The sequence below is a fragment of the Lepidochelys olivacea genome (assembly GCF_965140295.1).
Source record: "Lepidochelys olivacea isolate rLepOli2 genome assembly, chromosome: 17".
NCBI lineage: Eukaryota > Metazoa > Chordata > Testudines > Cheloniidae > Lepidochelys > Lepidochelys olivacea.
In genome coordinates, this window is record NC_140427.1 from 16,098,656 (window position 1) to 16,125,410 (window position 26,755).

General features: G+C 44.9%; 2 protein-coding genes across 6 annotated transcripts in view; one reads left to right on the forward strand and one right to left on the reverse strand.

Moving 5' to 3' along the window:
- The window catches only part of LOC311532553 (uncharacterized protein), a 32,530-nt gene extending 15,161 nt beyond the window's left edge, over positions 1-17,369 (forward strand). For all 5 annotated transcript variants that reach the window (XM_084651103.1, XM_084651105.1, XM_084651106.1 and 2 more), the window contains 2 exons: positions 6,339-6,432; positions 16,764-17,369. The gene's annotated coding sequence lies outside the window, so the exon portion shown is untranslated. The remainder of the gene's footprint in view (positions 1-6,338; positions 6,433-16,763) is intronic.
- RCC1L (RCC1 like) lies at positions 767-26,561 on the reverse strand. The gene is made up of 11 exons (XM_084651098.1): positions 25,473-26,561; positions 21,007-21,136; positions 15,050-15,178; positions 14,064-14,130; positions 13,499-13,550; positions 11,610-11,694; positions 8,482-8,663; positions 5,047-5,131; positions 4,271-4,444; positions 2,706-2,791; positions 767-1,324 (listed from the first exon to the last, which is right to left on the reverse strand). The coding sequence occupies exons 1-11, from the start codon at positions 26,325-26,327 to the stop codon at positions 1,247-1,249; spliced, it is 1,923 nt and encodes a 640-aa protein (XP_084507224.1). The 5' UTR covers positions 26,328-26,561; the 3' UTR covers positions 767-1,246.
- Between the last annotated feature and the right edge of the window lie 194 nt (positions 26,562-26,755).

Genomic DNA, 26,755 nt, shown 5'->3' on the forward strand with positions numbered 1-26,755 from the left:
AGACAGGACCCGCCAGTTGCAGAAGGGACTGCAGCGCTCACTGATGTCATGCCCTACCACCTTCCTCTCGGTCTAGTGTGCCCTCTAGCATATCCAGAGGTACAAAGGTTGTGTCTCTGCTACCCTCACACCTGGGCTTCTGCAAAGATACTTCTACCAAGCTTCCCAAATCCACTCTATTCCATTACATTTGTGATTTCACTGCCATCTTCTCCCTCTGGACCTAGATTTTCAAAAACAGGAGTCTCTAGTCAGGAGGTAAACAAACACTTTTGGAAATCTCACCATCGATTTAGGTTCCTGTTACTCCAACTGGGGGGGGAGGGCAAAGGCAGTGTATAGTTAGCACCCATTGCAGCAGTTCTGCGTGGAGATGCATGTTGGGGTCTGGGGTAAAAGGCAGCATCCCATGAGATGAGTAGGAGGAGTTAGAACAACTACACTCATCCTGAACCCGCTTAAGCATCATACCTGTGCTGCTGTAGTGCAGACAAGGTATAAATTAATGTAGATCACTGCTCATTTCACTTTCACCCCACACTGCACCATATAAATCACATGGGCAGGGGATCCCACTCTTATCTACCTGCACGGGGCTCTGCCTTCATCTACTCCATTTTTCAGTATAATTGAGGGGAGCTCTGTAAGCTCTTTGGGGCAGCTGAGTGAAACGGCATAGTGCAGCTCTGCTTCCAGTGTAACTCACAAGACATTGGCTCAAACACTGTATGACTGGTAATGTTGCTGAAAAACAGTTCTGCCAGGGTGTATTAGCATATATTTATTTCAGCCCATACTATAACTTTCCCTTTCAGAAACATGGTTGGGGGAAGACCATCACGCCCTTGCAGTGGCGTTTAAAGTTCTACTGCCATGTGTATGAGTAAGTGCACATAGCATTATGTCCTGCAATTTCCTTATGGAGGAACACAGTAAAATGGGCATCAGAGTATTGCTGCCTGGGAGTTTGGCAGCAGGACAGTTGGAATCTTTTCAGCAGCCCATTAAAAGTGTTTGATATGCACATCCCTATGGGAGAGAGCCTTACGTTCCTCCCAAAGAGGCACTGGAGAAACCGTTAAAGTTCCAAGCATAGCTGTGGTTCTTCACACGCCAAGTGCGTGCAGTCAGTGCCGTATTCTATCCCCTGAACATTAGCACAAAGGGTTCTCCTTCCTGAAAGAGTCGTCATGGGTGCATCTTTTACCATCCGTTCCCAATGTGTAGCTGAGGTACAGCACAGCTGCTAGATAAATGATTTAACCAGAGTTACCATATGATCAACTCCACAAGCCACATCAACTACCTCGCCTGGGACTGTCACCTGAAAAGAAAAAAGAAAATTTGCTTTCAGGCTCTTTCTGCCACTTATGTGCACACACCCATACGAGCCAGGCTGAGCGCCTTTTAAAGTGCAAGCCTTTGGGACACCTTGGTGATGGGGTTCAGTCCAGGGAATGGAGATTAGACTGAAGAAACATCAGCTCCAACTGCAGGCAAAAAAAAAAAGGCACAAAAACAGCCAACCCTACAGAATTCATCAACATGCTGAAAAGCACAGTGCATGCTCATGTACTGATCTGTTAGGAAATGCAGGGGATTGTAGCCCCAGCCCATCTGTTCAGAAAGCAGCAGAGACTCAGCAAGATGATTTGTTAAAGCCTGGGAGATGCTTCATGTTTGGTCTCAGTTCAAGGACAAGGGTGGATTTTTGAACTGGGAGCATGAACAGGTTAGTCATTAAGTTACACTGAGGTCTTTAAGAACAGCTGAACACTAGCATTTCAAATGTGTAGTCCTCAATGGAGGACTGAAATAGCTGCTAGGTGGTGGAAAAGGCAACCAGCCACGAAGGGTAACAGATCCTCTACACTATATATGGTGCCCTATGGGAGCTCATGCTGCTGCTCTTTTAAAAGAACAGTAAGGTGCATTGCACCCTAAGATTCCTGACCATTTTAAATGGACACACCACTGCCATCTACTTTCCTAGTAGCTATGTCCAGGGAGAAATGGGATAGTTAAAATTTATGCACTTGGCATTTGTGCCATTTAATTTAGCAAATCTTAACTAAATAAATGAGGAAGTAGTATTCACAACTTTGATAAACTACACTTCTGTATGAAATTGCCCCTGCTTTAATGTTTTTTCCTTTTAAAAAGGATGTTTTATGTGCCTGTGACATGAAAGTTGAGAATTCAGGCAATTAAGTTAGACAGTTGTGCCAGCGAGGGTGATAGCTTGGCCCCCAAAATATTTGAAAATCTTGTCTGAAAGGTGCGGACACTTTCAAACTCAATGCTCCATGAACATAGGTGTGGGGATTTTTCTTCTTTAATTTAAATGAAGTTTGACATAATCTTAGTGAACACAACAGATGCTGGACAGGGCTTGGGCTCTGACACTTGGTATACAGAACACTTAACTAGAGCCCAAGTCTCTCAGTTCTCCTGGTTCAGTATAGGCTAATTATAAAATACCAGAACAACACTGGAGACAACATCTAGCTCTGACCCAACTCCATCCCTTCTGGTCAGGAAGTCCAAGGAGGAAGTGATAAGACCATCTTGCATTTGAAGTTTTCATGTTACTTTCAGTGCCAAAATCAACAACTAGGCCTAGTGAGTGGGTGAGACCTCACTCCTCTTTGTTATACAATACACTAAATACAGGGCATGTTTGTGCTTGAATGCTGTGTACTTACCCTCCATGGGAAATACTGGTCTTCCATTCTTCCAATCCCCAGGCACCCCCTTATATTCTTGCCCCACACAAACAGCTCTCCTCTGTCTGCAACAAGCAAAAAACCCAGGTCAGATTGCCTATGAACTAAGTAATTTTATGTACAAGGAAAGGGGTTGCAGCTATGCTGCTTATGGAGGTATGGCCTTCTAGTCAATCACCAGTAGGTCTTGTAAGTTTAGTTAAGAGAACACTTGATAGAGCAATGTTGTCTTCACAGAAGAGCTCAGGGAACAGAAGCAAACAAGAAGTTTTTGGTCTGAACCTTTTCTCCTCCACCCAAAGTGCAGGATTTTGTTTAAAGGAACAGAGTCCACCAGAAGGTTCTGAAGTCAGTGGAAGCTCCAGGTGTTCATTTTCAAAACTCAGGTTCAACATCCTCCATCTATGTGCACAGCTCTTAGAGTCAAAGCAGGAGCACCGATGTGACTTTCAAGATGTTTAACTTCATGCATCAGAGCACAGTGAGTGAGCCAGATAAGCAAAGATAGTGAAAGCCACCACTCCACATCTGATAGAGTGGTGGCTTCCAATCAGGGTAGGGCAAAACTGCATTCAGTACATCTGGAGATGTCTTAGGCTTCTCAGTCACTGGAGGTGCTCTTAAACATTTTACTTGAGTCCCAATTTCAAAAATGATTTATACCAATGAAAAAACTCTGGGTAGACAAGGCCTAACTGTTTCAGCAGGGGGTGAGATTTTTTTTTTTAACTGAAAGAGAGGAAGTTGTCCCTGCAGGGACACAGTTCTACTGGTATATAGCTATTCCCGTATGAGCCTGGAAACACCAGTATAAAGCACCCTACACTGCTCTGACTATAGTGGGCAGTAAGAACAGTACAGCCTGTGTGCATGGACGAGCACTTTATCCACCTTGGTACAATGACATACGCTCTCCATTTCTTGGGTCAATGTGCCTCCACCATTATGGAAAGTCACTTGAAGGAGATGGGGGTAAATGTTCTCTAATCCTTCCCATTTGGCTACAGCTCAATTCCAACATTATTTTACCTATCATTGAGGGAAGCTTTTACTCTTGAGGTAGAGTACCTACTTCAGCTTTCCATGGCGCTGCCCTCTGCTGGGCATCGTCAGACTCCAGTTATTTTCTTCACATACAATCTTGATGTATTATAGTTACAGCTGCCCTAACAGTGCCGCTAAGATTGTCAAGTCAGTATTTGCACTGTAATGCCATGGTTTTTCTGCTTCAGACACTAGGTTAGTTAGTTCAACTTGCATATCTGGGCTGGTTGCAATTTAAAAAGCAAAAGGAAGGGGCACAGATCTGTTTTACTGAACCCAGATTAGAAATTTATCATTAACAGAGGCCAGGCTGCCATCTGTCATTGACATGGTCCAACTGAAAACATGATCCAAGCCATTGCATTGTTTCAGCATGGTATTTTTGAGGTTCACATTTCACGTTTAAAGAGTGTTTTAGAAACAAACATCTCAGTAAGATTTTAAAAGGGGAACAAATTGAAAAGACACTTTCCCCACTGATCCATGGCCTGGAAACTTACTGTTAAGTGCAGCAAATTGGCTGAGTCCACAGCGAATGCGAGAAACACGGGTGTCTGGACTGAAGTCTGACAAGCCAAAGAGGGTGGGTGGGATCATTTCTGGAGTTGCTGTTTCCATCAGGTTTGGTCCTTTCCCAAGAATTCCATATCCCCAAACAAAGACATTTCCTCCTTCTGCATTACAATAAAAACAAATTCTTTGAGTACATTCACTCTTATGAAATTAATACAGCCTCAGAAATCTAATTAGATCCAAATGGCTATTTTCTTTGGGCTTGGCAAGTCATTCTGACTATTTAAAAAAAAACACAATGTGTTTCCATTTGGCTCCTTCCTGCATTTGAATTCTCTCTAACTTTGCCGTCAAAGCCAATTTTCCTTGGATCATGTTTCCCGAATGTAGTTCTGCCTCTGCATTATTAAAACTGAGTGTTTTCAGTTTGTCTCTGAGAGAGAACAGGCCCACAGTGCCCAAGGTACAGAGACACTTATGTCCCAGCATTCCTACCCTCTTGGATTTGTGACTAGCCAGCTCTTTCTGGTGTGAGACTTCAAAAAGAATTCTTCAAGTTCAATACTTGTGAAAGCTGCCAGATGGACAGCGTGGGAGAATTAAATCATATCGACACAGCAGTGCATGCTCCCTGTGCCAACATGCCTCAGCTCTGACCTTCAGGAACAACTTCTAGGGCTAAGTATTTCATTCCTAACAGCCTGTCTCCTCACCCATCTTATTAAATCCAATGGGAGCCCTGCAACAGCAAAAATGAACTCACCATTTACAACAGCATTGCCCGTCCCTCCACATGCAGCATCCTTTATCTTCCCAATCTTGAATGGTAAGTGCCTCGGAACATTCACCTATTGAGAAAAAACAAACAATTCTGACCTCAGAGAATGCATACGCCAGCAATGAGAACCTGGACATTCACTGGTGTTTTTGGAAGTTTCTCTTAGGACAAAGAGAATGTAAACAATGTCTACAGAATGTCTATTGTTGTAAAAGTCACCTTTCTCCCCTGTATCTATAGGATTGTTCAGGCGGTTACATAAACTATGGATGCTTCCTCCATCTGCTGGACTGAGGTCACAGTGAATGTGATCCCACAGCAGGAAAATGAACTGTGTTCAGCTGAATGAGGCCAAAGGTGAAGACAACTGATTGGGGAAAGTGGCAAAGCTGAAAAAATCCACCTTGGACTACAAAACTGAAGAATGTTAAGGGGTGTACACCTAAAGGAATCCATTCATCCCAGAGCTGAAGAACTAGATAGGACAAGGAAGCTAGCCGCTCAACAAGTGTTTGCAAACAATCACAAGAGAGACCAGAAGGCCATAGGCTGTAGCCCTTTTGTGACAGAGTTTAAAAGGCACTGGAAAACCTATAGTTTAGTGGGTGTGAATGATGAATGTTACAGATAGTTGAGCATTTCCTTTTCCAGAACAGTCATTACTCAGACTTGGCTCAAAGGCAACATCTTTGGTGACCAAGCAATCTAACCCCATTTCCAGTCGTTCTCAGTATCCCCTCCAGGAAGCCTCATATTGGAACAGTCTGACCCCATGTTATTTAACCTACTAATTATCTCAAAACATCCTTCCAAACTAGATAATTAGCCCTAAACTGGGGACACACCAGGATTAGCAAAAGGAACTAAACTAAAAGTTTACTAAAATGGCATTAATTTGATGGTCTGCTCTTAATTTTCCTTCAAATATAGCTGAATATTGATGAACGAGGCAAACATCTGCTTAATTGCCACATTCAACCTTGAGTCAGCATTTCAAATCTATTTACCATAAACATTTGCTCTAAGAAGAAATTTACTTTTGTGAAATGACCCTGTGGGATTTTTGTAGAAGGCTGTGTTCGAGCCAGTAGGGAGGAATGGATGCAGCTTGCACCTTTTGTCCCATAAGTTTGAATGCGGCTAAATTTGTCAGATTACTTTTTGCTTGTGCATTTGAAAGCAGATTACAAATAAATTTGAAATGGATAAATTCTTTTAAAAAACTGAACTGTTCTAAGTATTTGGTCACAATATAATAGAGTACTCTTTATCACCAGGTCTCAAAGAAGATCAGTGTCATCATCCCCATCTTACAGATGGGGAAACTGAGGCAGCGAGCAGGGACATGCCTTGCCCAGAGTCATCCAGCAAGTGAGTAGCAGAGTCAGGAACAGAACCCAAGTATTCTGAGTCCTAGTCTAGTGCTCTCTGCACTAGGGTATACTGCCTCAGAAGTCAGTTTCCTGACTGGATGCCAAAATACACCCCACACCCATGACTTTGAGGCTGAGCTTTCTGCAAACCTTTGTCTCTGTAGAAGCCATCTGCAGAAAGCCCATGTACATGAGAAGCAAGTTCAATTTTAAAAAGCAATTGCATGTCTGGACTTAGTCTGTTTTTTGCAGTCTCTGCTGTAGACTCAAACCTTAATAAAAAGATTAATTAAAGGACTGCATTATTTGCACAAGGAATATTTTTCAAAAACTACAGATTAACAGCACAACTGTCCACACTACAGATTGCCTACCCCACTTAAAAGAGATTTATAAAACATTCACCATGAGCCTTTATGGTCCACTGAGTCATGGTATAATGAAAAATCTTTGTGAGCTTCTGGCACCCTGCAGCGATTGTTTATAATCTGACAGAGGAGAATTCCCCACTCTGTGGCAGGCAATAAGTGCCAATTCATCTTCTGTGGGGATTTCAGCAAGCCAGTGTCAAAATTAAGCTATGATGTTATCAGATGTGGCTATTTTAAGAGTTGACTTTGTACTGAATTAGACTGACACTATTATTTCCTGCCTTAAAATTAATGATGGGATGTTGAAAAGGACTTCACTGTTATATATAAAAACATAGCTTAATTTATTTTACACATTTAATGGGTTTTGGCAGCTATATTTTAACATGCTTAAGTATTATTAATCAGGAGTCTGTGCATGCTATAGGCTATATAGGTTCATCTAGGAAACTATCAGCCCTGACATCAGACTAACTCAAGTATAAAACAGAAAAAAAAGTGTAAATTGAACACTTTGAACTTCTCTATCTGCAGATTTCAAAGTGTTCCACAAAAATGATCCAAATCAATCTCCCCCTAATCCCTGTGAGATTCATTCAGTCACCCCAAAATATATCCAGTGAAATTGGGTCCACACAGCCACGCCCTCATATGTTCTCCTATAGGTATAACATGCCCACTATAAGCAATGCAGTTACCTGGGCTGTCTCTCTACCCTTTATGGCTAGGAGTTTCAGAATTGCCTGAGGGAATTAGGTGCCCGACTCCTGTTGAAATTCCCAACATACAGCCTTCCAGTTGGATGCAGTTTTAAATCAACTTTCCCTCTGGGACAGAGCAACAGCAGGGCTTTGCAGAAAACTCAAGACCAGTGAGAGACAACTCATTTGACAGACTTAGGTATTTAAAAACAATATTTTAACTACATTAAATTGGCTCCTTTGAGTGGGGCCATCTACCACTTGTTATTCGGTTCACAATGTGAGGGGTGTGGCTGGATTCCCAGTCAGACCAGGAAGCAGCAATGATCAGGACAAGTTAAAGATCATTTGCTTCAAGCCCAGAGCTCTCACTGCTGTTATCTTTGGGGACTTAGTTCAAGTGGAGCTACACCTTAAATCCACTGAGAGACTGAAGCTAGAGCAGAATGTGGCCATCTATCTCCTCTGAGAGGGATCCTTCACTGAGCACATGATTCCAGAGTTCTCATCTTCTGTGGCTGCCTACTAGGTTTCAGAGAGGAGTTCAAGGTGTTGCTCTTTTTCCTGTGAAGCCCTAAATGGCATGTGACCTGCCTACTGGAGGGGCTGATTACTGCCAGAAGAGGCACTCCAGTCAGACCATCCTTGGTTTGCAAGCTGGCAGGGCCTTCTCTAGGACACAGGCCCTCAACTTTAGAACATACTTCCCTTGCTTGGCCTGAAACAGCCCTAAACCATGGGCTTTCAGGGCAAAACACGAATACAAGCAATACGATTATTCCCAGACAGTAGGGCTTAGTAATTTTGGGTGAAGATACACTGCTAGTTGTGTCACTTTACAGTGATTGTGTTATCAAAGGCACCTGGAGCAGGGAATAGGTGCTTACTTTATAGCTTCATGTACAGAACAGTTATTTACATAGTGCCCAAAGGTTGGCAGGCGAGTTGCAGATGGAACATCCAACCTAACCTAACCTGTGTCGTCTCTGTGATGGAAGCCAGCTGCATGTATTCAGAGTTTCCCCATCCAAAGAGATCTCCTTCATCAGATACAGCCAGACAGCTGTCCCCATAGGTGGCAACCTGAACGATATTTACTCCAGCAATATCTCCGCCCAGTTTGGTGGGCACACTGGTGATATTGTAATGGCCAAGACCTGATAAGGGGAGAGAGAGATGTGCTGTAATGAAATGCTGTACTTGTTCATATTAGAAAAAAGGTAGATACCATGCGCCTCATGGTGCCAGTCATTCAAAGACTGGATCTTTTGAAGCAACAAGAAAAAAGTGCACCTGCTTCTGGGGATGTGTTATCTCAAAGCTAAAGCAAGATCTGACTGATACATCCCTAGCATGCCTCCTGTGTTCTAGCAGCTTGGTGGCACAGCTCAAGAGCCCACCATGTATATTACAAAGATCAAACAGTTTGGTATCCTATCTGTCTCTGTAGAGGAGATAAATAGCAGAGCACTTCAGAGCAGGCTAATGCTACACTAAAATGCTTGATCTAAGAGGATGGTTAAACAGGAATTAACTCAGGGAAGCCCTGTGGTCTGTGTTATGCAGGAGGCCAAACTTAGATTATCACAATAGTCCCTTCTGGCCTTAATCTATGGAAGAGTTGCTGATGCTCAACATCTCCCAGGATTTGGTGCCAACAGGGCTATTTAAAAAAAGGCTCACCATGCTTTACCCATCTCAAGACAACAGTGGTGAGCCCCCCAGTGATATTTTTATTATGACTGGGCGGTTGTGAATCATTCTTGTACCAGCCCCACACTCTTGTTTCATGTTGAGCAAACAAGTTGATTTCTTACCTTAGTACCTAATGATCCAAGCCGAGGCCTATCACCCCAAAACATGCATTGGGAACTAACACAACTATCCCGAGCAAATTGTGTTGCAGCAGTTCTTCCTCTATCTGCTATAAAGCCAACCAATTCCTACTCCCTGACTGGTGACTATCAGCTCCGATGTAACGCAGAGGAATCTTTCTGCTCACAATTCAGACTGATGCGTGCCACCCTGTATTTTGGAGGTGGCTGTTAAAAACAGTGAGGCTAACATACAGTGGATTATGTAAAGCATGCATACTCCCATTCACCACTTCCCCTCCCTACTTTACACTCCTAACGGTCCTTCATTGCTGTCACCAAACAATCAGGTTTCCCTCCAGAGTCAATTAACTCCACTACAGAGTGGGAGAGAGACCTGTTCAGCTGTCCTGTGGGTTGAGCACATTGAAACAATACTAACTGCACAGAAGTCCCATTCCTCACAACATCACACAGACCAATTGCCTAGAAAAAAGTAAATAAGCCTTCTTGATAGTATGGGTCTGGACAATTCAGGAGCGAGACTAGGAACTGTATCAAAAATAAAATGACTCAGCATGACAACTCCTGGGACTTGACGTGACTGGTCATCACACTGTCTTCATTTACCTCAGCAGGCTCCAGAGCTAATGCACATGCCAGCATATCTAGGGCTCCCATGGGACCTTTCCCCCTGCTGTGGAACAATCTGCTCACACACCACTTGTGATTAATGCTGTGTGTGTACTTATGAAAAGATGCAAAAAAACTTGACAACTTCTACTTAGACGTTCGGTCCTGCTCTGCAGAAGCGGCTAAGACACAATCTACACTATCTAAAGAACCAGGTTTAATCAAGGCTGTGAAACATATTGTGACCCCCACCATATTAGAACATGGGTTTATCTTGCCTGTGCAGACAGATGTGTTAGTGAATGCTCTTTCAAACCCAGCTGAGACCCATGCTAAGATAGGGTCCCTAAAACCAGTTAGGTTTCCTGTGCCCTCAGAAACACAGCTGGCTCACAACATATTTCACAAGCATAGGTGGGGCAAGGTGAAGAGGATGGTTGATATGGTGACAGGCTGCCTGGGGCCAGATGAAAAGCTAGTCTGGGAGTAGGGGGACACAAACTGGGGAGAGCAGTAAGAGGACGCAATAGGCAACATGATGCAGCCAAATAGGAGGGAAAGAAGAAGGACCTTGGCCAAAGCTTCCTGCCTAGGACAGCAAAAGCAGCCAGGAAGGTGGTCTCAGTAAAGGCCGTTGTCAAGAGCAACAGGAACAGGAAATGGGGGGGGGGGAGGAGGAGGAGTCTGGAAGAAGGACAGCAGCAGTAGGTAAAAACAATATAGAGCTGGATAGGTAACCCCACATCGGCGCAGACCTCCCTGTGAGGGGGCACAGACTCACTCAAGTGGATAATGAACTCTTCTGGGCTCAGCCAGCACTGACCAGACCGAGCTGTCAGCCTTGCTGTGCCTGGAGATTAGCATAGAAGATGACAGCCACAGACCTGGATGCCCCTGAGACTGCATGGACCAGGTACAAAGTGGGGGTGACCAAAAAGAGGAGTGGATTTTCCCTCTCTCAGGGGAAGGAGAGGGAAACGGACCTTGCTTTTGTTTGTTTGGAGAATCTCTTGTGTGCCAAACACAGGAAGGACTCTGTAAGCAACTCCAATCAAGGTCTGGTGGGGACACCTACCTGCCACACCCCAACCAGAGTCCTTCCCCACTGCCACTTCTCACGTGTCACCATGGGTGTGGGTGGAGTTTCAAGGTCAAACAGGGTCTAAAACTCAGCAAGGCCAGGGGACATTCAAACTTCTTCTCTAATTGCTCCCATCCTCCAAGAAATAAAAGGAATAGGCTTGGCTCATTCACATGAGCATGCAGAGTACTGTCTATACAGAACATGTTTTTATCTTGCATGTGCGGACAGAAAAGCATGTCATGGTTCAAGTCAAGGCTCACCAATACATCGAGATGGGATCGCTATGACTATTTCAAGCACTATACAGCAATCCCATACCTATGCACTGGAGATAAATGGCTTGAGATGGCTTGAAATATTCTCAAACAGAATTTGCTGGCAAGACAAAAACATCCTCTAACACAAGTGAGTTGCAATGTACCTTATCTCAACTTGCTGCCACTGTTAAATATCTGGCATTCTGTCTTCCAGTCAGTTGATCAGAGCAAACACTGTTCCAAGCTTTTACTAGCACTTGTTGGATTTTCTGCACAGCAACTTCAGCTCAGCTTCTACTTTTCTGAAAGGCCTACCTGTTTGTCCATCAGCTCCCCATCCACAGGAGTAAACATCGCCTCTCTCCGTCCTGAACAGACTGTGATCCTGCCCACAGACAATCTACATGCAAGTGAAAAGCTAAGTCAGATCATGTTGAGAATTAGTGCACCATGACATCATGTGCGGACTTATGAATGTGAATCTCTTGTACTCAACATGCCTGTTCTCTTTAGCCAGAACTTGCCAATTTTGGGGCCTTCTGTCCAGAGCAAACAGAACAGCTACATGTACAAGAGGGAAGGTTAAAACCACCCCAACACAGGCCTTGGTGAACACAGTAGAATTTTGGCTTTGTCTGTAGTGAGCGCTCCCGAAGTGGAATTCCAAACAACATAGTGAACAACGAGGCCCAAGCAAACCATAGCCCAACATCATAAAATGGCATCAATGAACGATGGAAGAGAACTCTCATCACAACCTCCCTTCCAAGAATGATTATTTCCTGGTTCACGTGATGTCAGCTACACCTTGCAATTTGACTCTTTGACTTAAGAACTACAGCAACCCGGAATGTCCCTCTGCCGCTCCACATCTGTTCTTGGACTGATCATGTTTTACACAATACCCACGCCTGTCGTGGGATTGGCGTGAGCTATTCCAGTGATACTCAGACTGGGATGCACAAGCGGCTCTTTAACATGTCCCCTGCCGCTCTTTGCGGCACATGACATGAAAACACAGTGGGATTTAATTATTAACCCGTCAAAGTTATTAACCCATCAGGAGGCTTTTACTATGTTATTAACCAATTAAGTTATCAACTTGCACTAAGTTATTAACTTGTTTGCTGTGAGAACATATAACTAAATATTTTATTGCCCTGTCATACTGTTTTAAATATGAATATCTAGTACTATAGTAAATGAAACAATGAATTCCCATGACTGTGGCTCTCTTGGGGAATGCTGATCGCTAATTTGGCTCCTGAACCACTGAGGTCTGAGTATCACTGAACTAGGGCCAAAATTTCCAAAGGTGAGGCTTAAAGTCTCTCCTAAATCACTGGGTAAATGTTCAAGAACAGCGAGCACCTAAGAGCTGACACCAATATCACAGGGAGCTGCTAGGTGCTCAACCCACCTGAAAATCTGGCTAGTGATTTTTAAGAGCCTAAATGAGGATTTAGGCTTTTAACGTTAAAGGACTTATTTTGGAAAACTCTGGCTGAATATAATGCGGGCCTCTCCCATCCCACTGGCCTGGATTAGTTACCTTGCTTTCTAGGAGATCACTGGGTGGATTTTATGGGCCAAATTTTCTCAAGTGCGTACATGCAATCCAGGCAAATGAACACGCAAATGGCTAGTTGTGCAGTTTAACTGACCACTTTGTGCATGCAGTTACTGCAGCTGCATGAAACAGCAGGGCGATCGTGTGTGCTAATTAGGCCTCATCCAATCCTAGAAATCCTCATCTAGAATCTGACCGTATGTGAATCTAGCTGGCAATTTACAGGGAGAATGGTCTCATGGTTAAGGCATTGGATAGCACTTGGGACTTCACAAATAAAAGGTCTCGGTGCCCAACTGCTGCAAATTGGTGGTAAAAGGAGAGGTAGCAGACACAAAAGGCCGAGATGACTGAGAAATGGTCAGGGATAGGCCTCTCAACAGATAATACTCAAATGCAGCCAAAGAAATTCAGCAGCAGAGGGTGCCCATCAGCTAAGGTCTCATGTTTCCTGATCCTCCCAGGAATTCAGACCCAGCAAAGTCAATCACACTAGCTGGGAAGTGGTATAGGATAAGGGGCAATTGTTCAAGCCCCAAAGAATCAAGCAGTAGGGCCTCTTTCCCATTTTAGAAGACATCTGTTGAATGACCCCCATCCTCAGACAGGTTTTAGATTGAGAAAAGGCTCTTACCTGCACAACCCTGCCTTCAAACTTTCGCAGTCGGTGAATTAGATGGCTCTCACTGCATCACCAGCAGAGAAAGAGAAAAGGTAAAACAAAGGGAAGATTTCAAGGGTTTGCAACTGAAACTTCCAGAGGCTTGCGCTCTTTGCAAAATATCTGGGGAAGGGAGTCTTCACATGTACTCAGAACACTTAACACTATAGAGCACTTTCCATCTTCTGAAGGGAGAGAAATGATTTCCCCTTTCTATAGGTTAGTTTAAGTGACTAATCTAAAGCAATAGGAGTTCTACTTGGTAGAGCTGGGACTTTTCTCTCAGGAGCTCCTGATTCCAGTCCCTGGATTATACCCAAACCACTAGATTATACTGCCTCCAAATTAATTTAGCACTAGTCTACCCGTTCTCACAGTACATTACCTGGCACTACATTAGTAGGGATGGAGAAAAGCTGTACTAAAAACCTTCACTGGGGAAGGGAGTATGAAAGTAAAGAAAATAGACCTGTAATTAATTATATGAGAACTTCTATTATGCAAAAATAAAGGGTATGAATTCGGGGGGTAGTCTCACCTGTAAATTTCACCTTCAGTAACTTTTCGGCCGCACTGCCCATAGGAATTGTTGCCCATGCTGAAGACTGAAAAACAACAACTGCATGCATCTGACTTCCATTTAGCTATTCAAGTTAATATCAAGCATTTATTCTCTCTCATAGATGGTAGCTCCTAACTGCAACACAGCCTGCATAATCCCAACATACACCCAAAATGCTTAGTTCTCAAGCACCTACAAGATGATCTTGAACCTTCTCACCAGGGGTCACCTAAACATGAGAGATTCAAGACATTTCAGGCAACAGTATCTAAGCAGTAATGTCATATGCACTATACTAGTACCTAGAAGCTAGTGGCCATTCCTCCATAATTGACTAGCTCCTTCGGCTGTTGCCTAGGAGACTTAGAAATAAGATCAGCATTTCCACAGAAGCACCAAATCAAGTGATCAATTCTCTCAGCGATCAATAGCTGCACTGGGATGCTAAATACTGCACTGAAGTTGGTGTGCTAAAGAATTCTCAGGGCATTTGAGAGCCAGTCAACACAGGTTCCTCTCTATATAAGCCTATTAATTAATTACCTTTATGAATGCAACATTCTACCTAGCCAAGTAGCACTTAGAAGTTTCACAAAGAAAATGCCATAAGGTATTGGCATACCTGTCCGAAACCTGAATTAGAAAATACATCCAGCTGAAAGAGACAAATACCCTACACTTAACAAGCCCCAGGGCTAGACAGACAAACCATATTTTAGAATACTTGCAGAACAAAAACATCTACAGCTTGGGCCAGATGGAACGCAGAATGTGAAGAAGATTTAAGCTTAGAGTTTTCCCTTCACTGAACAATCCTGCTTTAATGGTTGAAAAAACACTTCCATGTGCCATATTTATACAGTCAGGTTTGGGTTCAGCTTTTAAGGAAAGAAGAAAAGACAAGACTTGACTTGAGCAATCAGACTCTGTTGTCCCTTGCCACACTATAAGTGATACTGTACCTCCTTCCTTGTCCGTCAGGATCAGGGAATGAGCTCTCCCGCAAGACACCTGCAAGATCCGAGTCTCCTGGGGAGTGTCCAGTGGTAATGGAATGGGAGATGGTTCCAAGACACATTCATAGCTTTTAGCTTTAAGAAAGAACAGACAAATCAGAAATTACCAACTTCTACAAAGTGAACTTGGTGTGTGTTTGCTCGCGGATCGTATTTATGAACACATTGCCAAACAGATTCCTGTATTAGGTAAAGGACAATTTATGATCCAGAAAGCAAAGATCCTAACCAGAGTCCAGGGGTGACCTGGATCTATCTCATACTAATTGCTAATAGGGAAGGCTTGGAAACAGCAAGTGCTGGATTCTGCCCAGTAAGCAATTCACAGAATGCAGAAGTTTGGTGGCATTAGATTTCAGGCAGCCACATTCAGGGAATTTGAAAATTTCATTTCAGCAAAGCAGTTAAGCATGTTGGATGGATTACTGAAGAGCTTGAAGTTAAGCATGTGCTTAACTACTTTGCTGAACTGTGGGCTTTGTGACTCAGGCACAATGGGAGGAAACATTCAAAGTCAGTGTGCAAGGTGAACAGGGAACCTCACAAAAAGAAAAGGAGTACTTGTGGCACCTTAGAGACTAACAAATTTATTTGAGCATGAGCTTTCGTGAGCTACAGCTCACTTCATCTGATGCATTCAGTGGACCTCATGACACCATACTTAAAGCACAGCAGATTAAAATTCCTCTCAGAAAAAGGAATGCAGGAACAAGCAGCAGCAAATGTGGCTTCACAAGGGATCAAAGATCTAAAGTGTTTTTTTAAATATTGTACTAGAAATCAAAGAGTTGGTAACTCAACAGAATATACAATTAGTTAAGGCCATCAGGGAAAAGAAAAGAGCAGCAAAAAAGCAAAATATAATTAGCGCTAGACAAAAGGTTAAAGGGAGATGAGCTTTTACAAATGTATCAAAGGAAGAACTTATACTAGAGGGAAAATGGCTCCCTTAAGATCAGACGGCGATCTCTTTACACACAGTGAGTAGAAGTACTTTACGCCACAAGACATCCCACTGATTGCCTAGGATCTCTTGTGCGGCAAGGTACCCTCTTTGTAGGTATCAACAATCTGGATCTTAGTGACTGGAGGGAGCTTGCAATGCAAACAGGAAATGCAATCCAGGAGACTGCCTACACAGAGGCAGGTTTCACCGGGAAATAACAGCCATTCTATCACTCTCTAATGCCGCTACATCTGCCCCTCAATACCAGAAAGATATTGACAGGCTGGAGGGAGTTCTGAGATTTAAACTACACTACAAAGCGAGGTCAGCCAGAAGTGTGTAAAGGAAAAAAAAGCACAACCCCTAGTGAACGTCATGACACTGGCAGAGCAGGTGCTAGCTCATGCCAAAATCCCCAGGTTTCAATTGAACACTGACACAAACATAGCTGGAATGAGGCTGGCTCACCTGTGTGCTAATATTGTTAAAATCATTCCAATACCTATAAGAATGTATTTCACAACCATTTCATAAATACTAGTTGCTGCATGCATTAATATAATTTACAGCATCTGTATCCCATACAGTAAGGTAATATTTGAGCAGTTGTATTGTAAGCCTTTGTGACTCCGTGTAAGTCACCAGACAGGAGAGAAACATTAATTAGTATGAAGAGCTGATCTGCAACACAAGATGTTACGTCTTTCCCAACAGGAAAGGTCCATCGACACCAGACAGACTATTGTGGGATGTTAAAGAGGACAAGAGACTACTGTTCTGCTCTCCTCCCATGAAGATGAATCATGCAAGTGGATTCCTCCCATCAGCCGAGTTTGCAGCTCAGAGCGCATGGCAGGAGGGGATGAAAACACCAAACAAATGGAACTAGGCATCTCTATGCTGCTTCAACTCTGGTGGTGGGGTGTGGGTGTGGTGGTGGGGGAGGATTAGGGATAAGAGAGCCCGAGATGGTTAGCTCTAAAGGACATATAGAGCTTGCTTATTGTAGAAGCATCTATTACCTTTTGAAACATATGACTAGTATCAGAGGGGTAGCCGTGTTAGTCTGTATCCACAAAAACAATGAGGAATCCGGTAGCACCTTACAGACTAACAGATTTATTTGGGCATAAGCTTTTGTTTTCACTCCATGCATCTGAAGTGGGCTTTTTACCCACGAAAGCTTATGCCCAAAATAAATTTGTTAGTCTGTAAGGTGCCACCGGACTCCTCGTTGTTTTTTTGAAACATATGACTGTTCCTCATTTGTGTGTGTGTGTGTATCTTCATCTGCTTTAACTTTACAAATAACTCTTTTCCTTTTCCTATCTAATAAATCTTATAGTTTTTATGGGGTTGGTTACAAGTGTTGTCATTGGTGTGAGATCTAAGGTGCAGGTGACCTGGAGTAAATGACTGGTCCTTTGGGCTGGGAGTAACCTGAATATTTCTGTGATTCTTGCTGTAAGGAACCATCTGTATCAGAGACATGCTCCCGTGGGTGGCAAGACAGATCAGAGTACCAAGGAGACTGACTGTGACTCCAAGTTAAGGCTGTTATAGAGCCTGAGGAGTTTACACTTGACAATTGATTGGTGAAATCTAAGTATATAAGTCACAGCCAATCTGGGGTTTGTGTCCTGGTTTCTAAAAATCTGCCCTGAGGTTGGTGCCCCCACTCTTGAGCCACGACAGGCAGCATGACAGTTACGTCAGCTAGAAGTGTGAAAAAAAAATCACATGCCTTGGTCAGTGTAACTTTGCTGGCAAAACCTGTGGTGTAGACACACCTGCCACCAAAATAGTGCTACTTACAGTTTAGCAGATATTGTTCGGAGAGATGACATACCTAGGCCAGCAAAAAAAAAAAATTCGGCCTCCACTAGGGGGCTCTGTCAGCAAAGTTATACCAGTTCTGTTGTGTAGACAAGCCCAGAGAAGAGCAACCAAAGTGATCAGATAGCTCAGCATTTACTTTCTTTGGCCCAATTAATAGCTAATTGAAGTGGAACGGCTTCAAGAGGAAAGCCTGAGGGAGCCCCACACCAGGACCCCGCCTAGCCCAGCACTTAGGTGATGGCTGCTTACATCCCACCAGGCAGGCAGAGGGGGAATTGAACCCCATCTCCCACATCCTGAGCAACACCCCAAACCACTGGGCTATAGAACATTCATGAGACTAGCTATCGGTGGCCCAACTGCTATGTAATTATTTCATTAAAGTGGCCCAGCATCAACAAGAGAAGAAGAGCAACCCACATCACAAGATCCCTTAGATCAGCACTCAGGGCACGCACTTGCGAGATAGCAGATCCCTATTCACATCCCTTCTCAGTGGGCAGAGTGGGGAATCAAAGCAGACTCACCCCCACCCCAGGTGAGTGCCCTAACCAGTGGGTAAAAGTCAGGAGGGAGAGTGGTGCCCCCCGCTGAGGACACTCATTTAAGAAGAAGTGACAGATCGCTGTTCAAATCCCAGCTCCTCCTGAGGCCATGAGAGGAAACTGACCCAGGCTCTGCCAGATCCCAGATGAGTACCTTAACCATTAAGCTAAACATTGTAAGGGAGGCCCTGGCCTCCCCAACCGCCTTGTGTGGCATTAGGCGCCTACCCAGTTGAGCCCCCCAAGGGAAGATAGGCAGCACAATGGTTGGAGAAACATGCTGGGGTTTAGGCATGAGGATAAGAGGGAAGGTCCTCTCATAGATCAGTAACTGGCTAAAAGATAGGAAACAAAGAATAGGAGGAAATGGTCAGCTCTCAGAATGGAAAGAGGTAAATAGCGGCATCTCCTAGGGATCTGTACTGGGACCAGTACTGTTCAGCATATTCATAAATGATCTGGGAAAAGGAGTAAACTGTGAGGTAGCAAAATTTGCAAATGATACAAAATTACTCAAGATAGTTGAGTCCAAAACAGACTGCAAAGAGATCTCACAAAACTGTGAGAGTGGGCAACAAAATCACAGATGAAACGCAGTCTTGATCAGTGCACATTGGAAAACATAATCCTAACTATACATATAAAATGGGGGGATCTAAATGAGCTGTTACCACTCAGGAAAGAGATCTTGGTGTCACTGCAGACAGTTCTCTGAAAACATCCACTCGATGTGCAGCAGTCAAAAAAAAGAACAGAATGTTGGGAACCATTAAGAAAGGGATAGATAAGGCGACAGAAAATATCATGTTGCGTCTATATAAATCCATGGTACGCCCACATCTGGAATACTGTGTGCACATGTAGTCGCCCCATCTCAGAAAAAATATTAAAATTGGAAAAGGTTCAGAGAAGGGCAACCAAAATGCTGCGGGGGATGGAACGGTTTCCATATGAAGAGGGATTAAAAAGACGGGGACTGTTCAGAGTGGAAAAGAGATGGCTAAGAGGAGATAGGACGGAGGTCTATAAAATCATGACTGGTGTGGAGATAATGAATAGGGAAGTGTTATTTACCCCTTCACATCACACAAGAACTAGGGGTCACCCAATGAAATTAACAGGCAGCAGGTTAAAAAAACAAAAGGAAGTATTTCCTCACACAATGCACAGTCAACCTGTGGAACTCTTTGCCAGAGGATGTTGTGAAGGCCAAGACTATAATGGGGTTCAAAAAAGAACTAGATAAGGTCAGGGAGGATAGGTCCATCAATGGCTATTAGTCAGGATGGGCAGAGATGTTGTCCCTAGCCTCTGTTTGCCAGAAGCTGGGAATGAGCGACAGGGGATGAATCACTTGATGATTCCCTGTTCTGTTCATTCCCCCTGGGTCACCTGGCATTGGCCACGGTCAGAAATCAGGATACTGAGCTAGATGGGCCTTTGGTCTGACCCAGTATGGCCGTTCTTATGTTCACATGCACAGAGGCAGAAACGTAGGTGGCTAGGGAATTTTTAGAGCAAAAACTTAGGCACCTACAGGGTTGGGCAGCAGCTGTGCATGGGTTTTGTGAATTGTGGTGGTGCCTAAACTTGGGATTTAGGCACCGAGTCCCTTTATGGATCTAGCTAGGTGTGCCCATGGTGTGGAGTGAGTGTACCCATTCTTAGCTCCCCTGAATTCCACTTTGCATGCCTGTAGCAAGAACTGAGCACACTCCCCAGCTCAGCACTGCATGCTTAAGGCATCAGCACTATCTGCAGCTCCAATTGCTGGAGTTCTCAGGGTTGTTTGACCCATTGTAAAAACAGATCGGGGAAAGGGGAGCTCTAGTCACCAAGGGACCCCAGAATTGTAGCCCAGATGCTACTCTGGGTCTTCATCTGGCAGAGAAGTTGTCAAGCCAATCTGGCTCTGCATTTGCATGTTAGAGCACTTTACAATTAAAGACAGCTCATTTGCCAGGAGAGAAAGGGAGCTGGATCTCAGGAGCCCCTTAACCATGACCCCAAATTTGCACCACAAATGGTACCCAAGGCCTTCTACTAGCATACAAATTTCCAAGCTAAGCTGCCAATTTTGGTAAAAATTTAACTATGTTTCCATGAGTTAAGGCCCTTTTTGTGATTTTATGATTTGTTCGGATTGGATGCCCAATAACGTTAAAACATTACATGATACAGAAAAACTGCACCACTTCCAGCATCTATATCCACCCGGGCGATGGCAATGACCACCAGATACGTGCCTAACATGTGGTAGCAAAGACATTTTCCTAGCTGATGGGTTACCCCGTAACGCCCAAAATGGGTCTGGGCTGGTACACTACATACATTTATAAAACCACTCCACGGACAAAACTAAATTCTTTACAAGACAGAATTCTCAAAAACCCTCTCAGCCACCAACACTGCAACCCAACCCCACTGGCTCTCCATCCCCAGGAAATACCTAGGACAGTTTGTCTTAAAGGTCACCCAACACCCTTGGGATTTAGACTTCTAGAAACATCTGCAATGTTTTCCAATAGCTTATTTATGATTCCTCAAATCCCTACAAGAGCTGAGATGCTTACTTTGATCCTTCCTGCTTCTCTGAAAGCCAAGCTGAGAATCCTTGTTCAGCCCCATGCCCCAAACTTTGGTAATGTCAGTGGTTTTTGAGGATATTAGAGTGAAGCCATAGCCACATGCTGCAGAGGATATCTTTAAGAAAAAGCAAAACATTGAGTTATAAATCTGTTTTGGAAAATTGAAGCTTATTTGATTTTATAAACTCAGAATCATGTTTATTTAGATTACTTCCCCCAATTCATGGCAAAGGAGTCTTCCTGTTACAACCCTTACAAGAGGGTCATCAGTAGTCCTTATGCTGTTGTGTTTTAAGAATAAAGCTCAAACAGCTGCTAGACAAGCTTCTAAACACTTGTTCTTTTTAGCAACTAGTCCAAAAACTTGGTTTGTTTTTAAAGACACAGCCTGATCTAAACTTAAAAATTAGATCAACCTAGCTATGTCGCACTGGGCTGTGAAAAATTTCACACCCTGATCACTGTAGTTAGGGTGACCTAACCCCAAGAGTAGATCGGAAGAATTCTTCCGTCATCTTAGCTACCACCTCTCGGAGAGGTGGATTAACTACACTGATGGGGGAAAAACCCTTCTGTCAACATGGGAAGTGTCTACACTAGAGTTCTACTGTGGCACAGCTGCACCACCATAGCTCCACCACTGTGGCAACTGTAGTCTAGACATGACCTAAGCAGTACGTATAACAACTCAGCAAAACCTATCACGTCTGTGGATATACGAGACAACCCCAAAGTAGTCCAGACTAAAGAGAGACTATGCACTGCTGACCCGATTCTTCTGGCTTCTTTTCTGAATAAAATCCAGGATGGAAATTAATTCTAAACTGTTTTTTTTTTTTTTTTTTATGCTTTCAGTAATAGCACGCATGGACACAGCACTCAGGTGCAAGTTTAGCACTCCAGGAAGTAATGACTAGTCCCGGACTCTGGGCAGCCCTGGAGAGATTTAAAACCAAAAAGCTGTTCATCTCGATGAGACTACAGAGCTCTATCAACACACCTAAATTCACAAATGCAGCAACCCCTGCAATCCATCCTGGAACACGTCAGTCATGCAAAAACTGTGCGGTCTTCAGGGTGGATAAAAATCAATGATTTTTTAAAAAGAAATAATCAAAAAAATTGGATTTTTTTTTAAATCGGATTTTTTTTTATAAAATGCTTTTTGAGGAAAAAACTTATCTAAAGATAGTTTTAATTAAGATACATTATAGCTCAAAGATATCTCATCATGGAATAGGGATTTACATTCTAATTCTATAGTATGAGACAATATATTCATGTAACGTTTAAGAAAAGTTCTGTAAATGAGTTCCAATAGTTCATGGATTAGAGACCCAATCTTATGGGGTTCCACGGGCTTCTGTATAAATTATTTAGGTTAATCTTTCTATCTACCGAATGGCAGTCTAGAAGATACCATCCGAGATGCTTAGTTTTGCAGTTCTCAAACTGTGGATTTGTGTCTCCAGAGGTAACGTGCTTGTTAACAGCAAAAAATGTTTTTAAATAAATAAATAATATACAGAGGTGAAAAATATCAGACCTCAACTCTATTGTCCCTCTGCAAATTTGTGTACACAGAGTCAATCCCTTACCTCTCTCTTAAAGTGCAAAGTTTCAAAAAGTTCAATGAATAGAAGATTGTTGGGGGTGGAATAGATCTTGTCAAGGAGAAGTAGTCTAGAGACAAATGTGAGAAGTGAGGGACATATGCTTGTTTTGTTAAAATATTATATGTTTGCTGTTGAAGAAAAAAATCCAGAATACTTAACGTTGTTGTTCTAGTTAAATAAAACCATTTAAATGTCTGTCTGGTGATGTTCTCCTCCTAATACAGCATGGCTAGAAAATCCTCCAAATATTAATGATTAACCTGTTGAATTGGAGATAGTTCACCTCCCAGTTTACCTTTGGTAAATGAAATAACCAAACAATCATTTGTTTTCTGATATAGTTGTAAAACTAATCTGAAAAGTTTTCAAAATAAATCACTGTTTAAAAATGTATAATGTGTACCTTTTAAAAATGAAACCTACATCCATCTCTGAGTTGTGAAGAATATGTATTAAGGTTATAACAACCAACAAGAATGCACTTTTATGTAGAAAACCATGATTAAATCGAGTCTTCCTGACTAGTGATTTAAATCAAATCCACCCTGGCAGTCGTTTTGCGAAATAAAAGAATGAGAAGCAGGACACAGAACACCAAAACTTTTCCACTTCAGCACAACTTGAACAACAAAAATGAACAAGATTTTGTTTTCTAAACTAGTAAGTTGTTGGGTTTTTTAAAAAAAATAAAAATAAAGACTCTCAAACAATTTACATAAATTTCAGCGCTCCTCAGGCAGAGTGTAAGCCACCAAGAATTAGGCTAAAGGAGACGAATGAATTTAAACTACTTCTTTAAGATGGGTTTCTAATTTGTTCAAAGTGCAAAGGTACAAAAGAGCAACCAACTTTGGGGATACTTTTCTTCTGTGGGGAGTTAAAGGAAATCGCGAGCTCTCTAACATTGTCATTTTCCCCATCTCGGTTATGGTTCTGGCAATATAGTACATACCAGAGGTGGGCAAACTATGGCCCGCGGGACCGTCCTGCCCAGCCCTTGAGCTCCTGGCTGGGGAGGCTTGCCCCCCAGGCCCGGCCCTCCCCTCCCCCGTAGCATGCTGCCGCACAGGCAGCATGTCTGGCTCTGGCCGGGTGGTGCGGCTGCCAGTCCTAAAGCTCTGAACAGCATGGTAAGGGGGCGGGGAGTTGGATAAGGGGCAGGGAACCGGGGGGCGGGGGGTCAGGGGACAGGAAGCAGGGGGCAGTTGGATGGGCTGAAGGTTCCGGGAGGGCAGTCAGGGGACGCGGAACAGAGGGGGTTGGATAGGTGTGGGAGTCCTGGGGGGCCTGTCAGAGGGCGGGGGTGTGGATAGACGTCGGGCAGTCCGCAGATAGGGAGCTGGGGGGTTGGGTCCCAGGGTCCCATTGGGGGGCGGGGGTGTGGATAGGGGTCGGGGGGAAAGTTTGGGTACAGGGGGGTTTGGTCCTGGGGTCCTGTCAGGGGGCGGGTGGGTTGGATAGCAGCTGGGGTCCTGGGAGGTGGCGGTTAGGGGTGGGGGTCCTGGGAAGGGGAGGTCAGGGGACAAGAAGCGGGGGAGTTGGATGGGTTGGAGATTCTGAGGGGGGCAGTCAGGGGGTAGGAAGTGGGAGGGGGCGGGGAACAGATTTTTTGGGGGACACAGCCTTCCCTACCCAGCCTTCCATACAGTTTTGCACCCCAATGTGGCCCTCGGGCCAAAGTTTGCCCACCCCGCTATATACCATGCTTAAGCTCTCTAGAGCAGGGGTGACCAATGTGTGGCTCCGGAGCCACATGCTTCTCTTCAGAGGTTAATGCAGACACCAACTTTCCAATGTGCTGGGGGGTGCTCACTGCTCAACCTCTGGCTCTGCCACAGGCCCTGCCCCCCACTCCACCCATTCCCACCCCATGCCCTCACTCCTTCCCCCTTTTCCCCAGAGCCTCCTGAAAGCGGAGGTGCGGGGGGTGGGGGGAGAGAAGGTGCTGATCAGTGGGGCTGCCTGCAGGCAGGAGGCGCTGGAAACCGGGGGGGGGGGGGGGGGAGCTGATGGGGGACTGCTGACCTATTACTGTGGCTCTTTGGCAATGTACGCTGGTAAATTCTGGCTCCTTTTCAGGCTCAGGTTGCCCACCCCACTCCCCCAACAGCGTACAAGCTCCTGTGCGTTTGCACAGGTCCGAGAACAATGGAATCCCATTCCTGTTGGGAGTTTCTAAGTACTATCACAGTGCAAATAATAAACAATGATTGTTATGAAGACACAAACTCTCCTTAGGCACATTGACTCAGCTACATTGACAACAATGGAATTAAGGTAATGCTGATAAATTAACTCCCAAAAGCTTTATATTTTTGGACAGACACCTGCCAAGTCTGATTCATTGAGATAAATGCTAAAATCAGTGGATAGAAGGAAGTTTTTTTAAATCACCTTCTTAGAATGAATATGTTGCTCTGCATTTTTCGACATGACATTTAAAATCTCAGACCTTGTTCTCTTTCATTCAAACAGGCTTAGAGTCCTGTTACACTGAGCTCACATTGACAGTCATTTGAACTTGGAGATTACATCTCGTTAAAAACACAGGAAAAAAAATCCTCATCACCAGAAGAAAATACTTCTTTGAAATGAATCCCCCTGAAAAATATCAGAGACAGGCCTAAACAAAATGATTAGACCAAAGCTTGGGAAAGTTCAGGTGCTAATTTTGCAGCTGGTCCCTCTCACTATAATGAGCTGAACCAAACATCCAAGCCAAAACACCTGTGATCACGGGGAAAGTCAGGATCTAAAGAGTTGACTTGGATGCATCTCCACTCCCAAGTGTCCTTCCAATAATACTTAATGGGTCTCCCAGCTGTTTTCACCCACCTTCTCAGCTGTTTCTAGGCGGTAAGGTGTGGGCTGGATCCTCCGGCGCTTTTTCCAGCCTGCATCAGGCATAACGAAGCTGGGGATCCCCAGGGCCCCAGCATAACAGAAACCCCAGACAAACACCCTCTCCTTCCGCTTGGCCCTCTCCCCCACATACTGAAAAACTGGGGCAGAGTCCTCAGTTTCTCTCACTTCTCTGCTGCTCCTGGTCCTGGCTACCTTGCCAAAGCCTCTGGACAGACCTTGCAGCGGCAGTTCCCTCTGGGGCCCCAATAACCCCCTGTGGGGCCTCAGCACCTGCAGCCCCCTCTGACCTACCTGGGAACCCAACATCTGCAGTCCCCTCTGACCTACCTGGGACCCCAATAACCACCTCTGGGACCCCAGCACCTGCAGCCCCCTCTGACCTACCTGGGACCCCAATAACTGCCTCTGGGACCCCAGCACCTGCAGCCCCCTCTGACCTACCTGGGACCCCAATAACTGCCTCTGGGACCCCAGCACCTGCAGCCCCCTCTGACCTACCTGGGACCCCAATAACCGCCTCTGGGACCCCAGCACCTGCAGCCCCCTCTGACCTACCTGGGACCCCAATAACCGCCTCTGGGACCCCAGCACCTGCAGCCCCCTCTGACCTACCTGGGACCCCAATAACTGCCTCTGGGACCCCAGCACCTGCAGCCCCCTCTGACCTACCTGGGACCCCAACACCTGCAGCCCCCTCTGGGCTACCAGGGGCCCCAACAGCCCCCTCTGAGACCCCTGAAGTCCCTGCACCAGCAGCTCCCCCTGGGGCCCCAGGAGCCTCTGCCAGCCCCGGCCCCCAACGAGGAGCAGCGGAGTCGGGGCCATTGGCCCAGCAGAGCCCGATACGCCCCCCGCCGGGCCGGCAACGCCAACCGCCGCTCTACCGCGGCAACACGAGCCGCGCGGGAGACGCCACCTTGGCGACCCTTCCCCTTTGACCTCCCGGGGCCCGCCCCCGAACCCGGGAGGACGGACTCGCCGCGCGACTTCAGCGCCGGGACGCGGGGCAGCGCGTGGGTCACGTGGGCAGAACGGGCGGCGGCCATGACAGCCGAGGCGCGAGCGCTCCAGCAGCCCCGGTCGAGACCTGCCAAATCTCGCGATGTCTGCGATTTAAAGGGGCCAGGCCCATAATTTGGCGGGGCCCTAAAGAGAAGCCCAGAAGCATCCTGCGGGGGCCCTGCTATAGCCACCCACAGCAAGCCCTGGGTCCCTACTGGCGTGGTGCAGGCCCTGGTGCCCAGCCCCCTAAG

Coding starts and splice junctions, on each gene's coding strand:
- RCC1L (XM_084651098.1), bottom strand. CDS start 26,327: ATGGCCCCGACTCCGCTGCTCCTCGTTGGGGGCCGGGGCTGGCAGAGG. Junction 14,131..15,049: donor CCTGACGGACAAGGAAGGAG/GTACAGTATCAC, acceptor GTTGTTTTTCAG/TCTTCAGCATGGGCAACAAT. Junction 13,551..14,063: donor ACTGAAGGTGAAATTTACAG/GTGAGACTACCC, acceptor CTGGTGATGCAG/TGAGAGCCATCTAATTCACC.